General features: G+C 37.0%; 1 protein-coding gene across 1 annotated transcript in view; it reads left to right on the forward strand.

The window, feature by feature from the left end:
- The window catches only part of LOC140502138 (vomeronasal type-2 receptor 26-like), a 35,797-nt gene extending 9,518 nt beyond the window's left edge, over positions 1–26,279 (forward strand). Inside the window, 5 exon segments of the mRNA XM_072606488.1 lie at positions 5,419–6,222; positions 8,039–8,266; positions 20,141–20,264; positions 25,304–25,777; positions 25,780–26,279. Coding sequence (XP_072462589.1) covers positions 5,419–6,222; positions 8,039–8,266; positions 20,141–20,264; positions 25,304–25,777; positions 25,780–26,279 — 2,130 coding nt within the window.
- The last annotated feature ends 402 nt before the right edge of the window (positions 26,280–26,681 follow it).

The raw sequence follows: 26,681 nt of genomic DNA on the forward strand, positions 1-26,681 counted from the left end.
TTTTCCTTAATAGTTTTCTTGAAATATGATGTTTGAACTCTTTTTTTGATCCTGGCTTTCACACAGTCCAATAATGCTTATATTACCTACCCTGGAGCTATTTTTCCAAGTCACTGGTTTTTCTGATGAAATAATTCAGATTTTCTTCCAGTTTTTTCATCTTTTGACTTTTTTTTATTGTTTCTTGATGTCTCCTAAAGTCATTAGTGTACAGTTGCCAAATTCTAATTTGTAACAAATTACTTTCTTTAGTTATATTTTGTAACTTCTTTTCACATTTAGCCAATTTTGTTTTTAAGCTGTTATTTTCTTCTTCGTTTTTATGCATCTTTTACCTAAATATTAACTAGTTTTCACGTCATAATTTTCTGTCTTTACTCTCATCTCTTTACTTATTCTTTCATTATCACTTCGATTCTGAAAATAAATTTTAGCTTTTCCAGGAATTCATGTTGAGCTTTTATCTTAAAAACAGGAGGAATATTTAAATTCTTATTTGGTAACTGACTGAGAATTAGACTGGAAGGGGCCAGTGCTGAGTCAAAAACAACAAAAAAAAGTAAGGGGGCGTAGGAAAAAGAAACAAAAAGGAACCATAGAAATATGAAAAGATCAGAAGAGAAGAGAGAGAACAGTATCCTTCCTGATTACATTCAATAAGTCATAAAAGAGTGATAAAACGAAAAGGAGTATGTGATACTAACAACCCTTAAAACCGTTTATAAGCCCTTAAGAGCATATCTTACTGGGTGATATGTGACTATTAAGATGAATTTCAGGTTTATTGCTTGTACAGTCATTCCTACATTTCTTAGCTAGATGTGTCAATATTTAGTGTACATACTCATATCTCCTCTGAATAAGGATCTATGAGAGGGCATAAGAAACATCACAATCACAGTATTTTTGCATATGGAATACCTTTTCTGAATAAAATTTTCCCCAATTTCATATAAAAGCAATTTTAGCATTCATTTATTTCAAAAGTTGAGTTCCAAATTCACTCTCTCTTCTATTCTCCCTCCCTGAGAGCTTAATTAATATGATACACGTTATAGATGTTCAATTATGCAAAATATGTTTCCGTATTAGTCATCCTGTAAAAAAAATTGCTAGTTCTAATTCCTTGAATTTATTTTTCTTGTCTTCTTTCTAAATTTAACATTCTATGAAAATATTGAAGAATAGTGGAGAAAATGAATTTTTTTTTGCTTTACTTTTAATCTCATTGGGAAAGCTTCTAGCTTGTCTGCAGTACATATAACACTTGAGGGTAGGAAAATGGTGCAAAAAGAAGTTATAGAAGTATGGAAGACACAGGAAAGAAGAGAGATAACAGCATCCCTCATCCTGATTGGATTCAATGAGCCATTAAAGAATAAACCTTTGAGGCTTCGCATTTAGCCATTTTGATCCTGTTGTCCTCCTCTGAGATGGGTTTTGATCTGTCCTGTCACCACAGTAACTATCTATAGTCAGGTTCTCTGTTTATATTTATTTTTCTAATCTATTTCTTGACTTAATTTTGTGTTAAAGTTGAGCTCTGTTCCTGGTGTGGAAGGGGCACTGGCCCAAGCATCAGAATTTTTGTGTTGCTGTGTTCAGAGCTTATTCTGCTGACCTGTAATTTTTTGGTTCTTCTAAGGCTGTATATTTTAAGGAGTGGTGTGTTCACTTGTCTCCTGACCTGTGCTCTGGTCTGTGTGACTCCATTCTTTTGTTTTCTGGACCTGTAATCAATATTCCTACTCTCTTGTGACTGCACGCTCTAGTGTGTTAGATCCCCTTCTCACTCAGGAATTGTGACCCAGGTCTCTGACTCGGATCCCCATTTGGTCAATGCAAGAGCCCTGCAGCCAGCACCAGAAAATTGTCCCCTGTGATCTTTTTCTGATCAGGTATTCAGCCCCTTTACCATCTGTGGACTGAGAGCTCCAGGACTCAATGCTAGTGATTCACTTGCCCACAAGGATTGCACTGGCTTTGAAGCACTAGACCTTGCTGCTGGCTTGTGCCTGGTATGGGGGCCCCACTTCTGGCTTACAGGGACAAGGACTGATGTTGGCCTGCTTAGACCACCTAGATTAATCCATTCAAAGTGAACAGAATTTTCTTGTCGACCTACTAAGTTGTCTTGGGCTACAAAACAGTTAAATTCCATCCTTTTGTTTGTTCTGCTACTCCAGATTTCATTTTGACATTTTACTTTAAAGTTTTTGGAGAGTAATTTTGGAGAACTTAGCAAGTTCCTGCCTTAATCCACCATCTCACTGTGCCTCTTGTTTCATGTCTTTTGGGTATTTATGCCTTGTAATTTATAAGTGTTTTTAAAATTTAATTTGTTACTAAGTGCTCATATAAAATTTAAGAGGTACAAAGAGATTAAATCTCTGTGGTAATGATCTTGACTTTAAATCCTGGGGGAAATTCTAGAAAGGAGAATTAAACAGATAGTGAATATCTAGAAAGACAATCAGTAATTACAAACTGTCAACATGGTTTCATCCAAAACAGGTTAAGTCAAAAATAGACTTCTTTAATTTTTGGACAATGTTACTACAATTCTAGATGAAAGAAATTATGTAGTACGTATTACTGTAGTGTACATTATATAATACATATAAAATTCACCTTTGTTGGCCAATGAACTTATTCATTTTTCTTCTGGTTAAGATGGAATCAAAGCCTAGTTATATGATTTCAGAGCAGAGTTGAGAGCCAGAAAATTATGAAGGGGACATATGCATATAATTGTCATGTTATAGCTTATGCTTTTGCCTCAAAAATAGCTCACATAAAATTTGAATGTAATCTAGAGTAAATTTTATGCATTTATTTATTTATCAATTTTAAGAATGTATTGTGTGTTATTTTTCCTTTCAAGAGAACAATTTTTACACAGACAATTGGTATTCAAAACAATGGACATGAAAACGAAAAGTGTGAAAATAATGATACGTAAAGAGTATATAGAAAGGTTAGTCTGAGTGGTATTAATAGCTAATAACAAACACTGAGTAGTCTTTCTATCAGATTAAATATGAAAAATGGAGCCTACTTAGTTTCAAAAGAAGCCATGCTATGAAAAAAACACTCTCAAATTGAGCAAACATATTTAATAAACTACATGACGTTATTCTTAAAGAGATAGTTAAGGAATGTATAATATAAAAAAATAGAAGTAGATACGCAGTCTTTACAGTAATTATAGTTGGTTGATTGGTCGATTTTAATGCACAATTTTTAATCGTGCAAAATTAATGTCACAGTAAGTAACTGATGGAGCATCTGAGGGATCCCTTCTTGGCTCTAGTTTATTTAACATTTTCGTTCATGCCTTTGATGAAGGTCGAGATGGTATTGTTGTGAAATATGCAAATGAGATAAGGATTGGGGCTTACTACTAACACACTGGTTGACAAATGAATCTCACAGTTTACGGTATTGTTCTGATCTTTAAAGAGAAAAATTCAATAGGTGTAAAAATAAAACCTTATGTTTCGATTATTTAAATAAAGAGGTCAACCCTTTCAGCACTGAACGGGGGCAGCAGTGTTGGGTAGCAGTTTTTCTAAAAGAAAATTACAAACATGATATCACAATAATGCAGACTAACTACACTGTTCTTCAGGTATATATATCCTACGCCTTTTCCCTCATATAACCTTCAATCAGAAATCGCATATTATGGATTCTCATAGGTAATTCCATATCTAACCCTAACTAGATCCTACACGTATCTCCCAGACACTATTAATTGTTGGATTCATCTCCTCAGTTCTTTCTTGCTTTCCACTACATACAATAATGAAATATACGTGACTATTCATGTAAAGAATAAGATAATAAGTTGCTCCAGGTCTTCACCCACCATCCCAATGTCTCCCGAGACGAAACATTCATTTCAGTGCAATATTTCATTATGCCTGCTTGTCTTCTCCAATATAAATACCGACTTTTGGAAGGAAGGACTATATTGGTTTTTGTATTAGTATCTTAATATTTAGGAACATGTCTGAAACAGGGTAAGCACTTAATGATTACTAAGAGTTGGAATTCATTTTCCAAATATCTGTAGTGTTTTGTATTCCACTAAGGTCCTTTTCCATTCTCAGAGTCCTGATTTTTCTAAAATTAATCAATTTTTAGTTTACAACATTCAGTTGCACAAACTTTTGTGTTCCAAATTTTTTCCCCCTTCCTCCTCTCTCCCTCTCCCTATCCTCAAGATGGCATGTTTTCCGATATAGGCTCTATGTTTTCATTCACATTAAATATATTTCCACATTAGTCACGTTGCAAAGAAGAATTAGAACCAATGGAATGAACTATGAGAAAGAAGAAACAAAACAAAAAAGAGAGAAAGAGAGCAAATAGTAAGCTTCAATCTACATTGGAATTCCACAATCCTTTTTTCAGAATGTAGATAGCATTCTCCATAATAGGTCCTTTGCATTAGATCCATGCATTGCTTAGAAGAGCTAAGCCTATCAAAGATAGTTATTGCACAATGTTGCTATTACTGTATACAATGTCCCTCTGGTTCTGCTCACTTTACTCAGCATCAGTTTATGAAAATACAGATTTTTCTGAAGTCTGCCTGCTCATGATTAATTATGATACAGTAGTAATCCTAAACGTTCATATACTACAACTTGTTCAGTCATTCTCCAAGTGATGGGCATCCCCTCTATTTCCAATTCTCTGTCACGACAAAGAGAGTAGCTACAAATATTTTTGTTTGGGTCCTTTTAACATTTTTGTGATCTCTTTGGAACACAGACCTAGAACAACATTTATCATTTTCTTGCTTTGTCATTTTAGCCAGTATGATAATTGTGGTATGGTACCTCAGAGTTGTTTTAATTTGCATTTTTCTAATCAATAGTATAAACCATTGTCTTTTTGAGGGCAGAGAGAGAGAGAGAGAGAGAGAGAGAGAGAGAGAGAGAGAGAGAGAGAGAGAGAGAGAGAGAGAGGAGAGAGAGAAATAGACTTTCAGAGATAAAAATACCACCTATAACAAACTGTGTACTAAAATCTACATAATTTTTCCTATCAACAACAATGACCTGCTAAGAATTTTCATATTGCTTCAATTCTTTCACCATTTTTGTTTAGTTGTTTTCAGTCATGTCCTACTCTTTATGATCCCATTTGGAGTTTTCTTTGCAAAGACAATGGAATGATTTGCTATGTTCTTCTCAGACTCAATTTACAGATAAGGAAACCTAAACAAAGAGGTTTAAGTTGACTTATGAAAGGTCATATACCTAGTAAATTGGTGAGGCCATATTTGAACTAAGGACAAGGAGCTTTCCCCACTCCAGGTCCTGCACTCTATCCATTGTGCCACCTACCTATCCCTCTGTCACCATTGCCATGGCTCAAATCATTCTATGCTTCTTTCTCATCCAGATCAGCTATGGTCCATTTGATACCATTCTTAATGACAAGATCAAATTTCCTTCCCTGTATCAGATGGCCCCCAAAGACTCTTCTCTTCACCAAGGTGTTGTTCGCTTAATGGTATATTTTGAATGGAACTGGATAGGACTGATTGTTTCAGATGACATGAGAGGTGAGGAATTCCTCTGGAAAATAAGAAGGGAAATGGAAAAGAATGATGTATGCACATCCTTCACAGAGAAGGTCTCTGTCAGTGAGAGAAGACATATGGAATCCCATGAGAATTTTATGCCTAGGATCATAGCATCATCAACCAAGGTGATTGTCATCCACGGTGACACAGATTAGCTAATGATTATGAGATACTCACAAGTTCCTTTATTCCCAGTAAGGAAGGTGTGGATTGCCACCTCTCACTGGGACATAACCGTGAGACACTTCTTTGTTGAAGGTTATGCATTCCAAGGGGCTCTGGTGTTTTCATACTTGACTAGTGAAATTCCTGGATTCAAGACCTTTCTTAAGAGAGTTACACCTTCTAAATACCCAGATGACGTTTTACTTAGGGAATTCTGGCTCTCAGCTTTTGGCTGCCCAGATCCACCCAAAAACCCAGAGCAAGAGATTTGTTCATCAAATGCTTCCTTGGAGACTTTGCCGCTGTGCTCTTTTGACATGACCATGTCTGGTTTGAGTCACACCATCTACAATACTGTTTATGCTGTGGTTTGGGCATTACATGAAATAGTTACGAGAAAATCAGAGGAAACCTCAATGGGAGACAAAGATTATTTATTACCTCATTCTTGGCAGGTAATAGTGAATGGGTTGCCACATATTAGAAACAGTGTAGTTAAGATATACTCTGAGAATGAGTCAAACAAGATAGATAATGAAGTTCTTTCAGACTTTATACTGTGATGTTGTATTGTTAATTCCTAATATTTGTCAGTCTGCATGTGAAATTCATAATTTTCATTTCTTTCACAGAGTCTTGGAGTTGGGAAGCACCTCAGGTATCATCTAGTAGTTATGCATGTATCCTGATAGGAATCATTTTTATAACTTGCAGTCATTATCCTAAACACCAAGTGCATGGCAACCTATTACCTCCAAAGGCATCTAATTTCATTTAATGTTAGCTACAATTTGTAGAAAACTATGCATTTAGGGTTAGTCTACTAACTAGTCTGCATAACGCCAGTTGGGGAATAAAATATCCAATACTAAGTGACAAGCAAGGCAATGACCAGCCTGCATAACGTCTCTACCAGACAGTAATTTCCCTCTTAACTCTCATTCTGAGTTCTAAAGAATTATGTTATATTGGGATATTTCCTCCCAAATTTTAGTGATGCAGTTTCTCATTAATCAATTCACTCTAAACCCATATCCCAGTTTATAAATGAACTGGTGACACTTGTTTTCCTATAACCCTTTCTCAGGGAACTGGCAATTGCATTGAATAGATGTGAATCCAGCACAACAAAGTTCATCTCTTCTTATTTAGAAGGATGACTATGTGACCACAGAATGGAATGACAACAAAGGCCACTAATTCAGTTTTTTAGTACCACAAGTGAAATTCAGTTCTGGGAAATTGTAATATGTATTCCATTATTCAACAAAGATTAAATAAGCATCTCAATGTGCTTGGCACTGTACAAAGTGTTAAATATAGAAGGTCTTCTCTCTTGAGGACCTAACACTCTAATGGAGAAGGCAACAACAACAAAAAAGAAACAGTGTGTACAAATAGGCTGTATATAGGACAAATAGGAAATAACAAAGGGAAGGCACTAGAATTAAGATGGATTGTAAAAAGTTTCCTTTAGAAGGTGGGATTTTAGTTGGGACTTGAAGGAAGTAAGGGAAGCCAGAAAACAGAGAGCCGGGAAAAAAGAGGGAGAGAGAGAGAGAAAGAGAGATATCTAGGAATAAAGGACAGTCAGAGAACATGTCTGCTGTAGCCAAGTGCTGGAAACTCTTGTTCTTGGAGCAAGGAGGCTAGCACCACTGTGTGAACACATAGGTGAGAAGGACTGGTATAAACTACAAGGAAAATGGAAGGGGAGATAGTACAGAAAATGCTTTGAATGCCACAGAGATTTTATATTTTAACATGGAGGAGACAGACAACTACTAGAGTTCATTGATTATGAGAGTGACATGGTTAGACCTGCACTTTAGAATAATTCTTTGGTGGCTGAATGGAGGATTGACTAGAATGAGGAGAGACTTGTAACAGACAGACTCACCAGTGGTCTACAAGCGTTTAAATATTCCAGGTATGAGGTTATCAAGTTGTGGCAGTATCAGAGGAGAGGAGATGGACATGTTTGAGATATGTTGCAAAAGTGATATCAACAGACCTTGGCAATAGACTAGATAAAGGGGGTGAGAGATAGTGAGGAGTCAAGGGTAAAACAGGCTATGATCCTGGGATGTAAGCAATACTCTGAGTTCCAGCTGTTCATTTCTATGTGTCTCACTAGAAAGTTAGATTCTATCCCACCTCCAAATAAGACTACAAAACTCCATTAGATGACAAATTAGATCAGTATTTCTCATGTGAGGGAGCCCTTCCCTTGAACACCGCCCAGTGATGAAGATTTCTCTTCCCTTTCAGCTGCACTCCTCCCTGAAGAACATTCAATTTAAAAACAGTGCTGGTGACCAAGTGTTTGTGGATGAAAATAGAAACCCTGAGGCTCAATATGCCATTATGAACTATTTTCTCTTTCCAAATGAGACTGATGCTCTGGTGAAAGTGGGGCAGTTTGTTCCCAAAGCTCCCAATGGTGAAGATTTCACAGTTTGTGAGGATGGCATAGGGTGGGGATTTTGGGATTCAAAGGTAAGAGACCACGTATAGATATAGATATATAGATGCACGCAAACATAAATACATATACACACACATATAGAATGTTGGTGTGTATATACATACACACATATGTGAGTGTATGCATGCATGTGTCTGTATGTGCATATGATTTTTTCAGTCAGGAAAAACTAAATTTTTCTCCATCTCCTTTCAACTCTTCCAAATTAAGAATAAAAAAAGAGCAAAACTCTATGTATAAAGAAGAAAAACAAATTTCTACATTGGTCATGTCTAAAACCTTCATGCCTTATTTTGCATTCTGGGTTCTTCATCTCCCTATCAGGAAGAGGGTAGCCTGTTTTATCATCAGTCCTCTGGATTCCTGGTTGGTCATTTCACCGATTAGAGTCTGTAATTCTTTCAAAATTGTTTTTGCCATGTCTTTTTTTAAATTTTATTTAACTCAACATTCATTTTCACAAAATTTTGGGTTCCAAATTTTCTCCCCATTTATCCTTTCCCCCCACCCCAAAACACTGAGCATTCTAATTGCCCCTGTTACCAGTCTGCCCTCTCTTTTATCATCCCTCCCTTCCATTGTCCCCATCTTCTCTTTTGTCCTGTAGGGCCAGATAACTTTCTATACCCCTTTACCTGTATTTCTTATTTCCTAGTAGCAAGAACAGAACTCGACAGTTGTTCCTAAAACTTTGAGTTCCAACTTCTCTTCATCCCTCCCTCCCCACCCATTCCCTTTGGAAGGCAAGCAATTCAATATAGGCCATATCTGTGTGGTTTTGCAAATGACTTCCATAATAGTCATGTTGTGTAAGACTAACTATATTTCCCTCCATCCTATCCTGTCCCCCCATTGCTTCTATTCTCTTTTTTGATCCTGTCCCTCCCCAAGTGTGTTGACTTCAAATTGCTCCCTCCTTCCATTGCCCTCCCTTCCATCATCCCCCCCACCCTGCTTATCCCCTTCTCCCCCACTTTCCTGTATTGTAAGATAGGTTTTCATACCAAAATGAGTGTGCACTTTATTCCTTCCTTTAGTGGAATGTGATGAGAGTAAACTTCATGTTTTTCTCTCACCTCCCCTCTTTTTCCCTCCACTAAAAAGTCTTTTGCTTATCTCTTTTATGAGAGGTACTTTGCCCCATTCCATTTCTCCCTTTCTCCTCCCAATATATTTCTCTCTCACCGCTTAATTTCATTTTTTGAAGATAAGATCCCATCCTATTCAATTCACTCTGTGCTCTCTCTCTCTCTCTCTCTCTCTCTCTCTCTCTCTCTCTCTCTCTCTCTCTCTCTCTCTGTGTGTGTGTGTGTGTGTGTGTGTGTAATACCACCCACTACTCAGGTACTGAAAAGTTTCAAGAGTTACAAATATTGTCTTTCCATGTAGGAATGTAAACAGTTCAACTTTAGTAAATCCCTTATGACTTCTCTTTGCTGTTTACCTTTTCGTGCTTCTCTTCACTCTTGTGTTTGAAAGTCAAATTTTCTTTTCAGCACTGGTCTTTTCATCAAGAATGCTTGAAAGTCCTCTATTTCATTGAAAGACCATTTTTTCCCCTGAAGTATTATACTCAATTTTGCTGGGTAGGTGATTCTTGGTTTTAGTCCTAGTTCCTTTGACTTCTGGAATATCATATTCCACGCCCTTCTATCCCTTAATGTAGAAGCTGGTAGATCTTGTGTTATTCTGATTGTATTTCCATAGTACTTGAATTGTGTCTTTCCAGCTGCTTGCAATATTTTCTCCTTGACCTGGGAACTCTGGAATTTGGCCACAATGTTCCTAGGAGTTTCTCTTTTTGGATCTCTTTCAGGCAGTGATCTGGGGATTCCTTGAATACTTATTTTGCCCTCTGGTTCTAGAACATCAGGGCAGTTTTCCTTGATAATTTCATGGAAGATGATGTCCAGGCTCTTTTTTGATCATGGCTTTCAGGTAGGCCCATAATTTTTAAATTGTCTCTCCTGGATCTATTTTCCAGGTCAGCTGTTTTTCCCATGAGATATTTCACATTATCTTCCATTTTTTCAGTCTTTTGGTTTTGTTTTGTGATTTCTTGGTTTCTCATAAAGTCATTAGCCTCCATCTGTTCCATTCTAATTCTGAAAGAACTATTTTCTTCAGTGAGCTTTTGAACCTCCTTTTCCATTTGGCTAATTCTGCTTTTGAAAGCATTCTTCTCCTCATTGGCTTTTTGAACCTCTTTTGCCAATTGAGTTAGCCGCCTTTTCAAGGTGTTATTTTCTTCAGCATTTTTTTGGGTTTCCTTTAGCAGGGTGTTGACCTGCTTTTCATGCTTTTCTTGCATCTCTCTCATTTCTCTTCCCAGTTTTTGCTCCACCTCTCTAACTTGATTTTCAAAGTCCTTTTTGAGCTCTTCCATGGCCTGAGCCCATTGAATATTTATTTTGGATGTTTGGGATACAGAAGCCTTGATTTCTATGTCTTTCCCTGATGGTTGGTATTGTTCTTCCTCATCCAAAAGGAAGAGAGGAGATATCTGTTCACCAAGAAAGTAACCTTCTATGGTTTTATTTTTTTCCCCCTTTTCTGGGAATTTTCCTAGCAGGTTAGTTGACTCCTGAGCGTCCTCTCCACACATACCTCACCTCCAGATCTGCCCAGTCAGCAATTGGGGTCTGAGATTCAAATGCTGCTTCCCAGCCTCAGGGCTTTGGGTGGGGGCAGGGCTGCTATTCAGTGTGAGATTAAGTTCAGATGCTCATGTGGAAACAGGGCTGCCTCACGGGGCTCAGTTCCCTCAGGGGGTTTATGCTGAGACCTTCGACAATGGATACCAGCTCCTGCCTGCTTGGGGAACCTCTGTCCCCTGCTGCCTCTGCTGCTGCCTCCCAAGGGGGCCTGAGTTATGGGGACACCCCGCTCCCCTGTTGGTGAATCCAAAAGACTCTCTCACTGACCTTTGGTGCCTGTGGGTGAAGGAACCTGTGCGGCTGCTGAAGATTCTGCCCCTGAATCCTGCTCGAATCTGCTCCTCTCGGTGCCTCCTGGCCAAGGCAGGGCTGGGTTCTGCTCTGGGTCTGGTGCGCGATGGACCTTTCATGTCAGTTTTTCAGGGCTCTCTGGAACAGAAATCTCCTCCTCTCCATTGTTCTGTGGCTTCTGCTGCTCCAGAATTTGTTTGGAGTTCATCTTTACAGGTATTTTATGGGCTGTGGGTTCGGAGCTAGCATATGTGTATCTTTCTACTCTGGCTCCTCCTCCACGTCTTTCTTTTAAAAGAATTAGTTCTCTTGGTTATGCTCACTTTATGTAACATTAGATCATCTAAACCTCCCTTGGTCTCTCTAAAAGAATGCTTCCATTATTTCTTATAAAGCAATAATAATTCATAACACATACACAGACCCACATGTGAATATACAGATCCATAAATACTTGGTATATATGTATGTACATGTATATATACATATCTTTGTTCATAGTATACATATATATGTGTATATATATACACATATATATGTATGTATAATAACATGTTCAGACAGATATTGTTCAATTCGTGGACACCATCTCAAGTTACCCTTCTTTTCCACTTCAAAAACAACTAGAAATATTTTTGTATATCAATTACAGTTTGTTTTGCTTAGATCTTAGCATTCCTTTAATGTGCTTTCTCTCCAGTCTGTCATTCTTTCTCTTGCTATATTTTTTCTAGGCTGTATCAGCCTCTCGTCAACCCTATTCCTTGTTTGTACAAATGTTTTCTTGTGCACCTTATGACCTAAGTGTGTTTAACCTGTTACTTTGGTCTCATAAAGTCAGTGACTTCTATCTGGTTCATGCTAATTTTCACAGTTTGTTTCTTGGGGAAATTATGTTTTTGTCTCCTGTTTAGTCCTTTTCCAATACTTTCTTTGAAATATCTCATTTGTTTCCCAAGCTTTCCTCTGCCACTGGGATTTTTTTGATAAAAAAAGTTTAACTCTTAAAAACAAGCAAACAAAAAACACCTCTTGTTTCAGTTTCTCCAGGAATTCTATTTGAGTTTGTTTTCAATCTATAATTTTCTTTGAAGGTTTTCTTTTGTAGATTTTCTGTAGTTCTCTTGTTCTGGGTTTTTGTCTTGACGTTCCCCATTATGCAAATAGCATTTTATTCTGGTACCCTTCTATTGCTTTGCTCATTCTACCAGTCTGCTTTACTTTGAGCTTGCCTAATGTTTGCACCAACTTCTGGACACTTCTGGAGAGAAAGTCTGGAATAGTCCTCTGGCTGTTTTGTTGGGGTATTGAGTTTTATCTTATTCCAAGATATCATGGTTAAATCGAATTTGAAATGTGGATATTTCAAAGTTCTCAAAATGGTCTGATACTGGATAAAGACTGACTGCTTTCTCTTACCATTCTCCCTTCCTCTATTAGGATGATCTCCAAGTTTCTGACCTGGATTTTTGATTGAGCAAAAGTAGAATGGCTCAACCCTTGCCAACAAGTTAGGAAGCCCTACTGATTCCCAATAACAGAAGAGAAGTTTTCTCTTGGGTATGGGATTATCACCCAGGTTATTCCTCTACAGGCATGACACTGGGATAAAAACTGGACCTGTGACACTGCTCTGCATTAAGGATAAGAACCAAAATAGTGCTGTTTGTTGAAACTGCTCCTCTCTTAATACTCTATGTAGAACACGAGATAAATCCTGACCCAGAAGGTCGCCCAAGGTCACACATCCCCATTCAGTTCAGCCTGTATTTCTTTGCTCAAAGTGGGTATGAGGGACAATACTACTAGAAAACCTGTTCCCATCATGGAGTTCTGGTAGGATCTCTTCTTTCCCTGGTTTCTATTTTATGTGACATTATCCTGACCATAAGCTTTGTCTAGTGTCTATGTCTAACAGCCCATGGCAACCTGAGCTGGAAAAATGACTCACTTTTTATCGAATTTCTACATCAGAGTTTGCTCTGATGCCTTTCATGATTTGTTTGAGGAGCAATAATATACTGCTCTATTGTTTTCTGCTATTTAGTCATTTTCATTCTTATAGTAATATATAGTTTCTTAATATATTCGGTGCTATCTCCATCCCCAGTCCTTTTGTTTCTTGTTTCTTTTGAATGAGGACTACTTACCTGGAACTCCTTATAGTTACTTTCTTATCTTGCCTTCCCCACTCCACAGTCCCATTTGAACCAGGTCCTTTAACTCTGAAGCCATTGTCTTTTCCTAAGTAACAGACAACTTTCTCTTTTGACTCTTCTTTAAACAAATTTCTTACTGAAAAGGCACTGCAAATTTTCGAGAAATTGCTTCCAAAATTTGGAGAAATCATCAATATAATAGATCACTAAGGGATTTCCAAGGTAATGGATCACTTACCCATTCATTTTACAGATTAGTCAAGTGAAATCCCAAAGTTCAAGCCTTTCCCAAGATCCTTTACAAATCCAGTGCTCTTAGCATTGTCCATAACCTTTTGTGACTGAAGGCAATGAATACTTTTAGGTCAAGGTTAATCAAATGGCATTGAGGTTTCCAAATGTTCTGTTTCCTCTTCCTCAAATCTCAATTGATTTAGTTTTCATAATGTGCAAATTTGTTATGGTGGGAGGCTGGTGGAGTTTGAAATAAAAGATTAATAAAATGACACCTTACTCTTCTATTCACAGGTATAATTCTTTATTAAGTGAGGTCTACATGACACATACTTATGAACTGAAAATTTCCAGTGGATGCTTTCAAAAATTAATTAATTTATTTAGGTTTTTTTAGTTTTCAGTATTTACTTCCCTAAATTTTAAATTTTTTCTGCCTCCCTTTCCTCACCCATCCCCAAGGCAGCATGCAATCATATATAGCTTCTACATATGCATTCTTACTAAACATTTTCAAATTAGTCTTGTTGTATAGAAAAATTACAATGAATGGGAAGAACCATGAGAAAGAGAAAATAAAACAAAACAGAATAAAACAACAAAAAAAGAGAAAGCAAATGAACACTTTGAGCTTCATTCAGACTCCATATTTCTTTCTCTGGATGTGGATGGCAGTTTCCATCACGAGTATTTTGGAGTTTTTTAGGTTCTTTCATTGCTGTGAAGAGCTAAGTCTATCAAAATCAGTTATTACACAACGTGTCTATTGCTGTGTACATTGGTGATTCTGCTCACCTCACTCAGCATCAGTTCATATAAATCTTTCCAGGTTTTTCTGAAGTCCACCTGCTCATCATTTCTTATATCAAAATAGCATTCCATTACAACTTGTTCAGCAATTCCCCAGTTAATGGGGATCCTTCAATTTCCAATTCCTTGGCATCCACAAAAAAAGATCTCCTATAAATATTTTTGTACACATGCATCCTTTTCTCATTGTTATGATCGCTTTAGGTTATATATCTAAAAGAGATTTTTCTGGGTCAAAGGGCATGCACATTTTTATAGCCTTTTTTGGACATGGTCCAAATTGCTCTCCAGCATGTTTGGATCAGCTCACAACTCCACTGACAATGAATAAGTGTTCCAATTTTCCCACATCTTCTGCAACGTTTATCATTTTTTTGTTTTGTCATGTTAGCCAATCTGATACGTGTGATGTGTTACTGCAGAGTTGTTCTGATGTTACTTTGTCTAAGCAATAGTGATATAGAGCATTTTTTTCACATGACTAGATAGCTTTAATTTCTTCCTCCGAAAACTGTTCGTATCCTTTGACAACTTATTAATTGGGGAACGACTTGTATTCTTAAAATTCAACTCAGTTCTCTCTATATTTTAGAACTGGAGACTTCATCAGGGAAACTGGTTGTAAAAATTCATTCCCAGTTTTCTGCTTCCTGCCTAAATCTGGTTGCATTGGCTTTGGGCAAAAACTTTTCATAATGATGTAATCAAAACTATCCATTTTGAATTTCATAATGTTTTATATTTCTTGTTTGATCATCAATTCTTCCATTCGCCATATATGTGACAGGTAAACTATTCCTTACTTTCCTAATTTGCCTATAATATCAGCCTTTATATTTAAATCACATACATGTACCCATTTTGGATTTACTTGGTACATGGTGTGAGCTGTTGGTCTATGCCTAATTTCTCCCATACCATTTTTCGATTTTCCTAGAAGTTTTTGTTAAAAAGTGAGTTCTTGTGCTAGAAGCTGGAGTCTTTGGATTTATTAAACAGTTCATTGTGACAGTGATTCACTACTATGTCTTGTGCACCTAATCTATTCCAGTGATCCACCACTCTGTTTCTTAACCAGTACCAAGTAGTTTCGGTGATTATAACTTTGTAATAGAATTTAGGATTGGTATGGCTAGGCCACCTTACCTAGCATTTCTTTTCATTAATTCCCAATATATTCTGGACCTTTTGTTCTTCCCGATAAATTTTGCTATTATTTTTTCTAGCTCTATAAAATAATTTTTGGTAATTTGCTTGCTATGGCACTGAATAAGTAAATTAATTTAGGTAGACTTGTCATTTTTCTTACATTAGCTTGGCGTACTCGTAAGCAACTGAAATTTTCCCAATTATTTAGATCTAACTTTATTTGGATGAGAAATGTTTCATAATTGTGTTCATATACTTCCTAGGTTTGTTTTAGTAGGTAGATTTCCAAATATTTTATCATATCTGCAGTAACTTTAAATGGAATTTCTCTTTCTATCTCTTGTTAGGCTTTCTTAGTAATCTATAGAAATATTGATGTTTTTTGTGGGTTTATTTTACATCCTGCCACTTTGCTAAAGTTGCAAATTATTTCACGTCATTTTTACTTGATTCTCTAAGTATATCATCATAGCATCTACAGAGTGATAGCTTGATTTCTTCTTTGCCTACTCTGATTCCTTCAACTTCTATTTCTTCTCTTATTGCTAAAGCTAATGTTCCTAATATTATATTGAATAGCAGTACTGGTAATGGAATCTTTGTTTCATCCCCAATCTTATTGGAAATGCTTCTAGCTTATCCCCATTACATAGAGTTCTTGATGACGGTTTTAGGTAGATACTGGTTGGTTGTTGTCCTTAATTCTCAAAGAGGACCAAAATGGCATCACCATAATAAAATGAAGTTTCAGTGTATATGCCTGTGGCTAATCAGAGCAGTAAGAGCTCAGAATGTTCTACCACATATTGTGTACAGATAGTCCGTGTGAATATTTGAAGTAGATACTCCAAATTTGCACATCCTTTGTGTTGTCTTTTTACTTTGTGCCATCTTTTTACCTTGTGCTATCTCAATTCTACTTTGCTTATAAAGCGCAACACCTTTTCTTATGTTGGTATGCCATGCTGAGTGGTCTTGTGCCAGAGTCTCCCATGTTGCACAGTGAAATCCAAAATTCTTGAGAGAGACCTTGAGAGTGTCCTTGTATCATTTCTTCTGGCCACCATGTGGTTGCCTACCCCATGCAAGTTCTCCATAATAAAGTCTTTTTGGCAAGTGCACATTTTGCATTCGAACAACATGGTCAGCCCATCAGAGCTGCGTTCTCTGAAGCATAGTTTGAATACTTGCCAGTTCAGCTCGAGCAAGGACTTCATTGCCCGGTACCTTATCCTGCTAGGAGATCCTCAGATTATTTTCAAAAATATAAATTGCCCAGATTAACAAAAGAGGAAGTTGAATATTTCAACAACCCCATCTCAGAAAGTGAAATTGAACAAGCCATCAATGAACGCCCTAGGAAAATATCTCCAGGGCCAGATGGATTTACAAGTGAATTCTTTCAAGCATTTAAGAACAGTTAACTCCATTACTATATAGACTATTTGGGAAAATTGTTGAAGGAGTCTTACCAAATTATTTTTATGATACAAATATGATTCTGATACCTAAACCAGGAAGAGTCAAAACAGAGAAAGGAAATTCTAGCCGTTTGTCTAACGAATACAGATACAAAAACTTCAAATAAGTTATTAGCAATAAGAATACAGCCACTTATCACAAGAATAATATATTTATGATGGATTCATACCAGGTAGGAATCATACCAGGAATGCAGGGCTGGTTCAGTATTAGAAAAACCGTTGCGTTATTGATCATATCGATAACAAACCTAACAGAAACCACATGATTATCTCCATAGATGCTGAAAAAGCTTTTGACAAAATACAACACCCATTCCTCTTCAAAAGACTGCAGAGTATAGGAATAAATGGAGGCTTCCATAAAATAGTAATCAGTATAGACTTAAAACCATCAGCAAACATTATATGCAATGGGGATAAGTTAGATGCATTTCCAGTTGGATCAGGGGTGAAACAAAAATGTCCATTATCATCAGCGTTATTCAATATGGTGTTAGAAATGTTAGCTGTAGTAATAAGAAAAGAAGAAGAAGCTGAAGGAATTGGAATAGCCAAAGAAGAAACTAAGTTATCACTCTTTGCAAATGATATGATGATACACTTTGGGAATCCCAGAGAATAAAGTAAAAAGCTACTTGAAATAATAAACAACTTTGGCAAAGTTGCAGGTTACAAACAAACTCACATAAATCATCTGCATTTCTACATATTACTAACAAAGTCCAACAGCAAGAGATAGAAAGAAAAATTCCATTTAAAGCTGCAGTAGACACTATAAAATATCTGGGAGTCTACCTGCCATTATAAAAAAAATGACAATTTTACCTAAATTAATTTACTTATTCAGTGCCATATCAATCAAACTACCAGAAAACTGTTTTCTAGAGCCAGAAAAAACAATAGCAAAATTTATCTGGAAGAACAAAAGGTCCAGAATATCTTTGGAACTGATGAAAAGAAATGCTAGGGAAGGTGTCCTAGCCCGATCAGATCACAAATTGTATTACAAAACAGCAATCATCAAAACCACTCGGTACTGGCTAAGAAACAGAGGGGTAGACCACTGGAATATGTTAGGTACTCAAGACACAGTAGTGTATGAATATAGCAATCTACTGTTTGATAAACCCAAGGACTCCAGCTTATAACATAAGCACTCAACGTTTGACAGAAATTGCTGGGAAAACTGGATAATAGGGTGATGGAAACTGGGCATAGAGCAATGCCTGACACTGTACACAAGAATAAAGTTCAAATGGATACATGATCTAGGTATAAAGATTGATACTGTAAACAAATTAGGGAAACAAGGAATAGTCTATTTGTCAGATTTACAGAGAATGGAGAAATTTTTGACTAAACGAGACAGAGAACATTATAAAGTGCAAAATGGATAATTTTGACTATATTAAATTGAAAAGTTTTTTGCACAAACAAAGCCAATGCAATCAAGATTAGCATGGATGCAGAAAAGTGGGAAAGATTTTTTGCACCTAGGGTCTGTGATAAAGGCCTCATTTCTAAAATATATAAAGAACAGAGTCATATGCAAAAGAATACAAGCCATTCCCCAAATGGCCAAAGGTTATGAACAAGCAGTGTTCAAAGGAAGAAATTAAAACTGCCAATAGTTATGTGAAAAAATACTCTAAATCACTATTGATTAGAGAAATTCAAATCAGAACAACTCTGAGGTACCACGTCATACCTATCAGATTGGTTAACATGACTAAACAAGAAAATGATAAATGTTAGAGAACATGTGGGAGAGTTGAAACAGTAATTCATTGTTGGTGGAGCTGTGAGCTGACCCACCTATTCTGGAGAGTAATTTGTAACTCTTCCCAAAGGTTTACAACAATGTGCATGTCCTTTTACCCAGCAATATCGCTTCTAGAACTGTGCCCCAAAGAGATCAAAAAAATGGGAAAGGGTCCCACATGTACAAAAATATTTATAGCAGCTCTTTTTGTGGTGGCCAAAAACTGGAAATCAAGGGGATCCTACCAATTGGAGAATGGTCGAATAAAATACAGAATGTGAATGTAATGGAATACTATTTATTATAAGAAATGATGAACAGGAAGACTTCAGAGAGGCTTGTAAAGACTTATATGAACTGATGCTGAGTGAACGGAGCAGAACCAGGAGAACTTTGTACAAAGCAACAACCACAGTGTGCGAGGAATTTTTCTGGTAGACATAGTCCTTCACAGCAAGGCAAAGACCTAAAAAATTCTCAATAGACTCTTGAGGCAAAACACCTTTCACATCCAGGGGAAGAACTATGGAATTGGATGACAAAATGAAGCAAACCATTTTGTTTTGTATTATGTTTTGTTTTGTTTTATGATTTCTCCCATTCAGTTTATTTCTTCTGTGCAACATGACTAAGTTGAAAATGTTTTTAACAGGAATGTATGTGTAGAATCTATATAAGATTATATGCCCTCAAGGAGAGGGAGTAGGGGGGAAGGGGGAAAGAGGGTGAAGGAGGGGGAAAATCTAAGATATTTGGAAGTGACTGTAGAACACTGAAAACCAAAAAAATAGTTTAATTGTTTTTTTTAAAAAGGGTCCTTTTTTATTTTAATTGTATGCTTAGCTTTTTGTCCAGGCATGATAGTTGACAGTTTCTCCTAATTAACAGTAAAATTACCATTTTGGAAAAGAATTTCTTCCCCCTTAAAGATATATAATAGGAAGGGGCAAGAGAAGTGACATTTATTAAGTACTTAATGTGTGCCAGGTGGTTTATAAATATAACCTCATTACATCCTCCTAAAATCCATGTGACATAGATAGTATTATTCCATTTTGAAGTTTAGTAAACTGAAGCAAACAGTGCTTAAGTTAATTGACCAGAACGTGAAAGCTAATATGTGATGCTCGATTTGAATTCAAGTCTTCCTGAGTCCAAGCTCAGTACTCTATCTCCACTGCCACTTAGCTATTTTTTCCAGGGACTACTGAAGCAAGTTTACAGAGAAAATAATTTCATTTTTCGGCTCAAAACCTCAGTAAAAAAAAAAAAACAACAACAAAACAACAAAACCCTCACAGTTAAAAATGTGTAATCCACTTCCTTATTACTATCTTAGGCTCCCCATGGAGTATGCAGTGACAGTTGTGGTCCTGGATTCAGGAAGATCCCTTTGGAGGGGAAGGCTGCCTGCTGCTTTGACTTCTCCCCATGCCCAGAAGGGGAGATCTCCAGTGGAATTGGTGAGTTTCTTCAGGGACATCCGTCTTAGTGGCCATTGACATAGAGAAAAACCAACAGGTCTTCTTGTACAGTCACCTACATGCCCCATGAAAGTCAGTGTCTCAGAAAGAGATCATATGAAGATGAATAAGGGACTCTGGAGGAATAGCTTTGTTTCCATTTAGTATTTTTCCCAATTACATGTAAAAATAATTTTCAACATTCTCTCTTAAAACTTCAAGTTCTAAATTCTCTCCTTTCCTTCTTCTCCACATCCCACATTGAAAAGTAAAGCAAATCAATACAGGCTATACATACGCAGTCATTCAAAACAGTTTCATATTATTGTGAACGAAAACATAAAGAAAAAACAACTAGAGAATAATGAAGTAAAAATAGTACAAGCTTAAATCTGTATTCACACAACATCTGCCATTTCTCTGGGTAGGGATAGCATTTTTCACCATAAGTCCTTTAGAGTTGTCTTGAATATTACTGAGAATAGTTAAATTATTCATAATTTATCATCTTACGATATTGCTGATACTTTGCACACAGTAGAGTTCACTTTTTATCACTTCATATAAGCCTTTGCAGGTTTTTATGAGAGCATCCTGCTCATCTCTTTTTATAGTAGGATAGTATTCAATCGTAATCACATAGTGCAATCTGTTCAGCCCTTTCCCAATTGAAGGGCGTTCCCTCAATTTCTATTTCTTTGCCCCAGAAGAGAACTACTATGAATATTCTGTACATATAGGTCATTTGCTTTTATCTCTTTGAGCTTACAATACTAGTAGTATGGTATTTGGGCATTGTTTGAAATTTCTCTACAGAGTGGTTGGATTAGTCCACAGCTCCACCAAGGGTCCATTAACGTCTCACTTTCCTCCTTCCAACATTTGTTGTTTTCCTTTTCTGTCCTATTAGCCAATCTAATATTAATGAAGTGGCACTTCAGAATTGTTTTAATTTATTAAATTAGTAAATATATTAATTATATAAATAAATGATAAATAAGTTATTGAACATAAACTCTAATTGATGAGAGTGTTTTTCATATGCGGTTTTATTTTTATTAGACAATATAAACCTTTCAATACCCTTAACCACTTTACCTGAAGAAATATATTTCTAGATTTTATGAAGACCACAGATCAGTTTGGGAGAATTTTCAAGTCATATTCAGATGTGCTTATTCTAGTTCAGAAGTTGTAATTAGTTTAATAGCAACCCTACTCTCCAGGAGGTAAATAATCAATAAAGAAGTTGGCTCTGGAAGAGTGGGAGGTCTCCCAACCCAAGGGCATCCACACTGGGACCCCAATTATCCAGAAGATTGCATCGGATTACAGTAGGTGGTGCAATCTTCCCTTAAAGGTTGAATGATTGTGGAGAACTAGAATAAGTTCCAGGGGACAGTGCAATAGCAGAGTTAGAATCCTAATCCTTTTTTATTGTCTATGGAAAAGTACTAAACTATATGTGAGATGAGCCCCTCCCCCCCAAAAACCCCTGCAGAACCTACATATTATCAGTATGCACTTTATTAGTCAATCATTTCCTGAAATAAGAAAGCGTTTCTATCAAGGATATACTGTTTGCTGCTCCCCCAATAGCACTCTGTCCATGCAGGTGCCCCTCCCCCCTGCCCAATATTGGATATCTGGGCAATGTGTTTAGTAAGTATAAAATAAGTTCTTGTCCTTCAGGTATTTTTGGATCAAGCTTCATATTGTCCTTGAATAAAATCAATTTATTATTTTTTAAATGCAGGCCACTATAAGATATGCCATTAGGAACTGAAAAATGTGAATTACAGAATATTAACTCTACCTAGGTCCTGAAGAGTGAAGAGTAAGTAAATAAAAAAAGAAGAAAGTATAAACGAATCTGGAAAAAATCCTTTGTTACCACTGTGAATGACACAATATATTTCAATTAATATTTGAATAGATTAGATTTTTGTAAACTGTTAGCTGGGACTGGGAGAACTCAGAGCCCTTACTAGTGGTTTGTTATTGCTGAGAAGGGAATATAGGTGGCACAATGGATAGAGTGCTGGGCCTGGAGTTCACATCTGGCCTCAGACACTCACTTGCTGTAAGATCCTGGGCAAGTCACTTAATCTTTTTTGCCTCAGTTTCCTCATCTGTAAAATGATCTGGAGAAGAAAGTGACAAAGCACTACATTATCTTTGTCAAGAAAAGCCCAAATAGAGTCATAAAGAATTATTTGGGACTGAAAAAAATGACTGAACAATTAATTGCTAAGAATATTTTGATGAATTTATGAAGGGATTTGCTACACAAGCTTCTTCAGTACATTAGAACTAGTTTTGTGTAGTTTAGGTCTCTCTCCCCTTCTGGGATAGCGGGAGAGATAGGAGGTGCTTTGATCTTTATAAAATATCATCATTGCAATTAAACAAACCATAATTCAACACAGTTTGTTTACTATGGATAAAGTAGCAGAAAAGTCACTTGAATTGAAATTAACTATGCAGCTTAGGAAGAAAAAGTTTAGTAAATCATTGGTTTTGGGTAAAAACCTTTTGGCTAAAAGAGGAATTCATTTCTATAGATGATCTGGGATATAATTGAAATATATAGACCTTAGGAATAGAGGAAGTAAAATAAAAATTATGGGAAGAGTATAAAAGAAATAAGAAATACATGTTACTTGAAGTCATTGAACGGGTATTTTAATGAAAAGAAGGAAGGCTTCTCATTTAAATATGTTGAAAAGAAACATTTGAGGAACGTTTTTGATCTCATATAAGGAAGAAGGCTACGAGAAACTGCATATGCTTATTCATTATGATATTGAACTATAATGATAAGATTGGCAGCTGGAAATTCCTTCTAAAAAAGGGAGTAGGGAAACATGAAGTTGCATCTTGTGGCCTTTCCCCTACCTCTCAACTTCAGGGATTTTCTCTCCTTATGGACTGGGATCTAAACTCTTCTTTTCCAGCCTCATGGCCTGCTAAGTTTTTCAAAGTAACTGGAATATTGTGAACAGGACTCTAACAGCATCATCTTTTAGTGTTTTAAATAGCTCAGCTGGAATTCCATCACCTCCACTAGCCTCACTGTTGGCAATGCTTCTTAAGGTCCACTTGACTTCATTCTCCAGGACCTATGGCTGTAGATCAGTAACTACACCATCATGGTTATTAGTGACATTAATATATTCGTTGTATGGTACTTATGCACATTTTTGCCACTTAGGAAGATGATGCAGGTCTTCACAGAACTGATCGACTTTGGTCTCTTTAGCATCAGTGATTAGAGCATAGATTTGAATTACTGTTTGTTGATTGGTTTTTCTTGGATTTGAACTGATATCATTCTGTCATTTTTGAGATTACAGTTCAGTACTGCTTTCCTCACCCTTTTACTAACTAGAAGGGCTACTCCATTTATTCTAATTGATTCTTGCCACAGTAATATATTGAATGGTCACCATTCACATCCACTTAAGTTTACTGACACTCAAAATATCAATGCTTAATCTTTCCATCTCCTGTATGACCACATCTGGCTTACCTTGGTTCATAGACCTTGCATTCCAAGTTTGTATGCAATAATGATCTTTATAGCTGCTGACCTGTGATGTTGCTAATCCAGGATTCTCTTTAGTAATGAAGTAGACACGGATCTCTCCTTGGCACGGAGGGTAGTTTCTTGAAGTGAAGATGATCATGACGATAATTGTTATTATAACCAGCATTATAGCCCTTCAATTTTGTGCTTTATATGCTCTCTCATTTGAACCTCACAATAACTCTGTGAGGTGAGTGCTATTATTATTCTCATTTCACTGATGAGAAAACTAAGATGGACAACCCGAAGTGACGTTCCCAGGGTCACACAGCTAGTAAATGTTTGAGGGAGAATTTTAACTCAGACATTCCAGACTCCAACTTCTGTGTCCTATTCATAATGCCACCTACTTATTGAAAACGAATCATAAAATAACAGGATTTCTGTGGAGATTTGTGACATCCAAAAAGACAAATCTGTTTGAATTTCCAACTCTGATATCAAAGAGGAAATTCAAAGGTCTGTTTGGCCTGAAATATTCGAGTTATAAAAATCATGGAACAGATAGAGAGAAGCAATGAGGAGCACAGGGATGTCTGGGGAAAAGACAGCCTGCTGACAGCAGAGAATTGTTCTAGGGTGCTCTCTTCGGGGTAAAATATAAGAAAATCTCATAGATCTGAATGAAAGGGTTCAAATAGAGTCAATCTACTATTCTAAAAACAAGTGAAAAGTAATTCAATCTATTATCCAATGAGAATCTGGTTTTAAGTTAACTAATAAGACTGCAATATTAAAGATTAATTGAATTCACTGTTGAATATTTGGGGAATGGCATCAGTTTCTTGAGGATTAACGTGAGGAGCGTTACTTAAAAAATAAAAGAAGTCTCCCCTATAAGAAATCTGACAGCAATTCATGAAATCATCAATCCAGCAGTCCATCACTGTTTAGTATGAAGAAGAAGTATGCCCTGATTCAAGAAGCTTTCATGCCAATGGAGGAGACAACAGGAACATACACATAGGAGGCAATTTCATAATATGTGTCAAATGAATGCAATTATCTGTGGGAGCAGGCGTCCAGGGAGCTGGAAGAATGAGGAAAGATTAATGCAGACAACCTCCAGGGAGAATTGTTGTTACAAAGACAACACACACAGAAGCAATCTTCACATTTGATAATGAAAGATTCTGGTTTCTAAGTTTGTTGTACTAAGACAATATTGCACTAAATATTGTAGTAAAAGCAACAAGTATCATCAGTTAAGTAAATGAATACAGAGAATCAATGTGATTTCAGCTCAACCAATAATAAAGAACATAAGTAGAGTGTGCCCAGCCTTGGGCATCATGTAACTTACCAAGGACATGGTTTTTCAACAGAGGGAAGGGAGTTTTGCATGCTGTGGAGGCAGAAGGAATTGTTGCAACTCTTTTGACCACTTCCTGTATCTGGGCATGGGGATAATTCTTAAAATGAACACTGAGCTCCTGTTTGTCTCCTGCAGGTGCAGAGCAGTGTACGAAGTGCCCAGAAGATGAATATCCAAATGAGCAGAGAGATCGCTGCCTCCCAAAACTTGTCACCTTCCTAAATCTGAAAGAACCTGTGGGGGTGACTTTGGCCTCTGTAGCTGTTTCCTTCTCTTTACTGACAGCTCTCATTTTGTGGGTCTTTGTGAAGTTCCAAGAAACTCCCATAGTCAAAGCCAATAATCGGACTCTCAGTTACACTCTCCTCATCTCCCTGGCCTTCTGTTTCCTCTGCTCCATGCTCTTCATAGGCCAACCTACTCCTGCCACGTGTCTCCTCCGACAAACAGTGTTTGCAGTTGTGTTCACAGTAGCTGTTTCCTCCATTTTGGCCAAAACCATCATAGTGGTTCTGGCTTTCAAGGTTGTAAGGCCAGGGAGCAGGATGCGGATGTTCATAAATTCTAGAGTGTCCAACTATGTTGTTCTCATCTGCTCAGCCATCCAAGTGGCATCTGGTTGGGAACCTCTCCCCCCTTTCCAGAAGCAGATGCACACTCTGAATCTGGCCACATAATCCTTAGATGTAATGAGGGCTCTGACTTTGCATTTTACTGCATCCTAGGTTACATGGGCTTTCTGGCCCTGGGAAGTTTTACTGTAGCTTTTTTGGCCAGGAACCTACCTGATATCTTCAATGAAACCAAGTTCATCACTTTTAGCATGCTAATGTTTTGCAGTGTCTGGGCCACTTTTCTCCCTACATATCAAAGCGCCAAAGGGAAGGCCATGGTGATTGTGGAGATCTTCTCCATCTTAGCCTCCAGTTTTGGGTTACTGGGATGCATTTTTATTCCCAAATGTTATATGATCCTCCTGAAGCCAGACAGAAATACCCAGAAACAGACAACGAATCAACAGGATTCCAGAGGCAAGGTTTTTTCTGCAGCACAGGCTATTACTTCCAGTTCTGAGAATAATAGACCTGAAGATCAATCCATATTAATCTAGCATGGTCATATTAGTGAGTTTTGTTGATGTTTGAACTATAATTAGTACATATGTGGCATTCTCTCGTGCTACTTTGTCTAATTCCACAAATAATGTTGGGCTGGATCCCCTTGGAGCAACTCACTAGTAATGTTTGGAGGCTGTTCCTCCGAATTTAGGTAGATTCTGCTACCAAACAGTGGGTAAAATCTGAGAACTTCAGATGTTCAGAACGTTTGAAGTTCTCAGAGTCATTTCACGGACAAGAGGGGAGTAGGAGACCAAGAGTTATGAGGGAACCCTCCTATCTCCCATATCCAGTGTTGATTCACACTAAAGACTCAACTGGATTCAGCCACGTAGTTGATTTAAATGACTGAACTCCTGGAACTTTTGTGTTTTATCCATAGCTTCACAGATTAT

This window comes from Notamacropus eugenii, chromosome 4, assembly GCF_028372415.1.
Source record: "Notamacropus eugenii isolate mMacEug1 chromosome 4, mMacEug1.pri_v2, whole genome shotgun sequence".
Taxonomy (NCBI): domain Eukaryota; kingdom Metazoa; phylum Chordata; class Mammalia; order Diprotodontia; family Macropodidae; genus Notamacropus; species Notamacropus eugenii.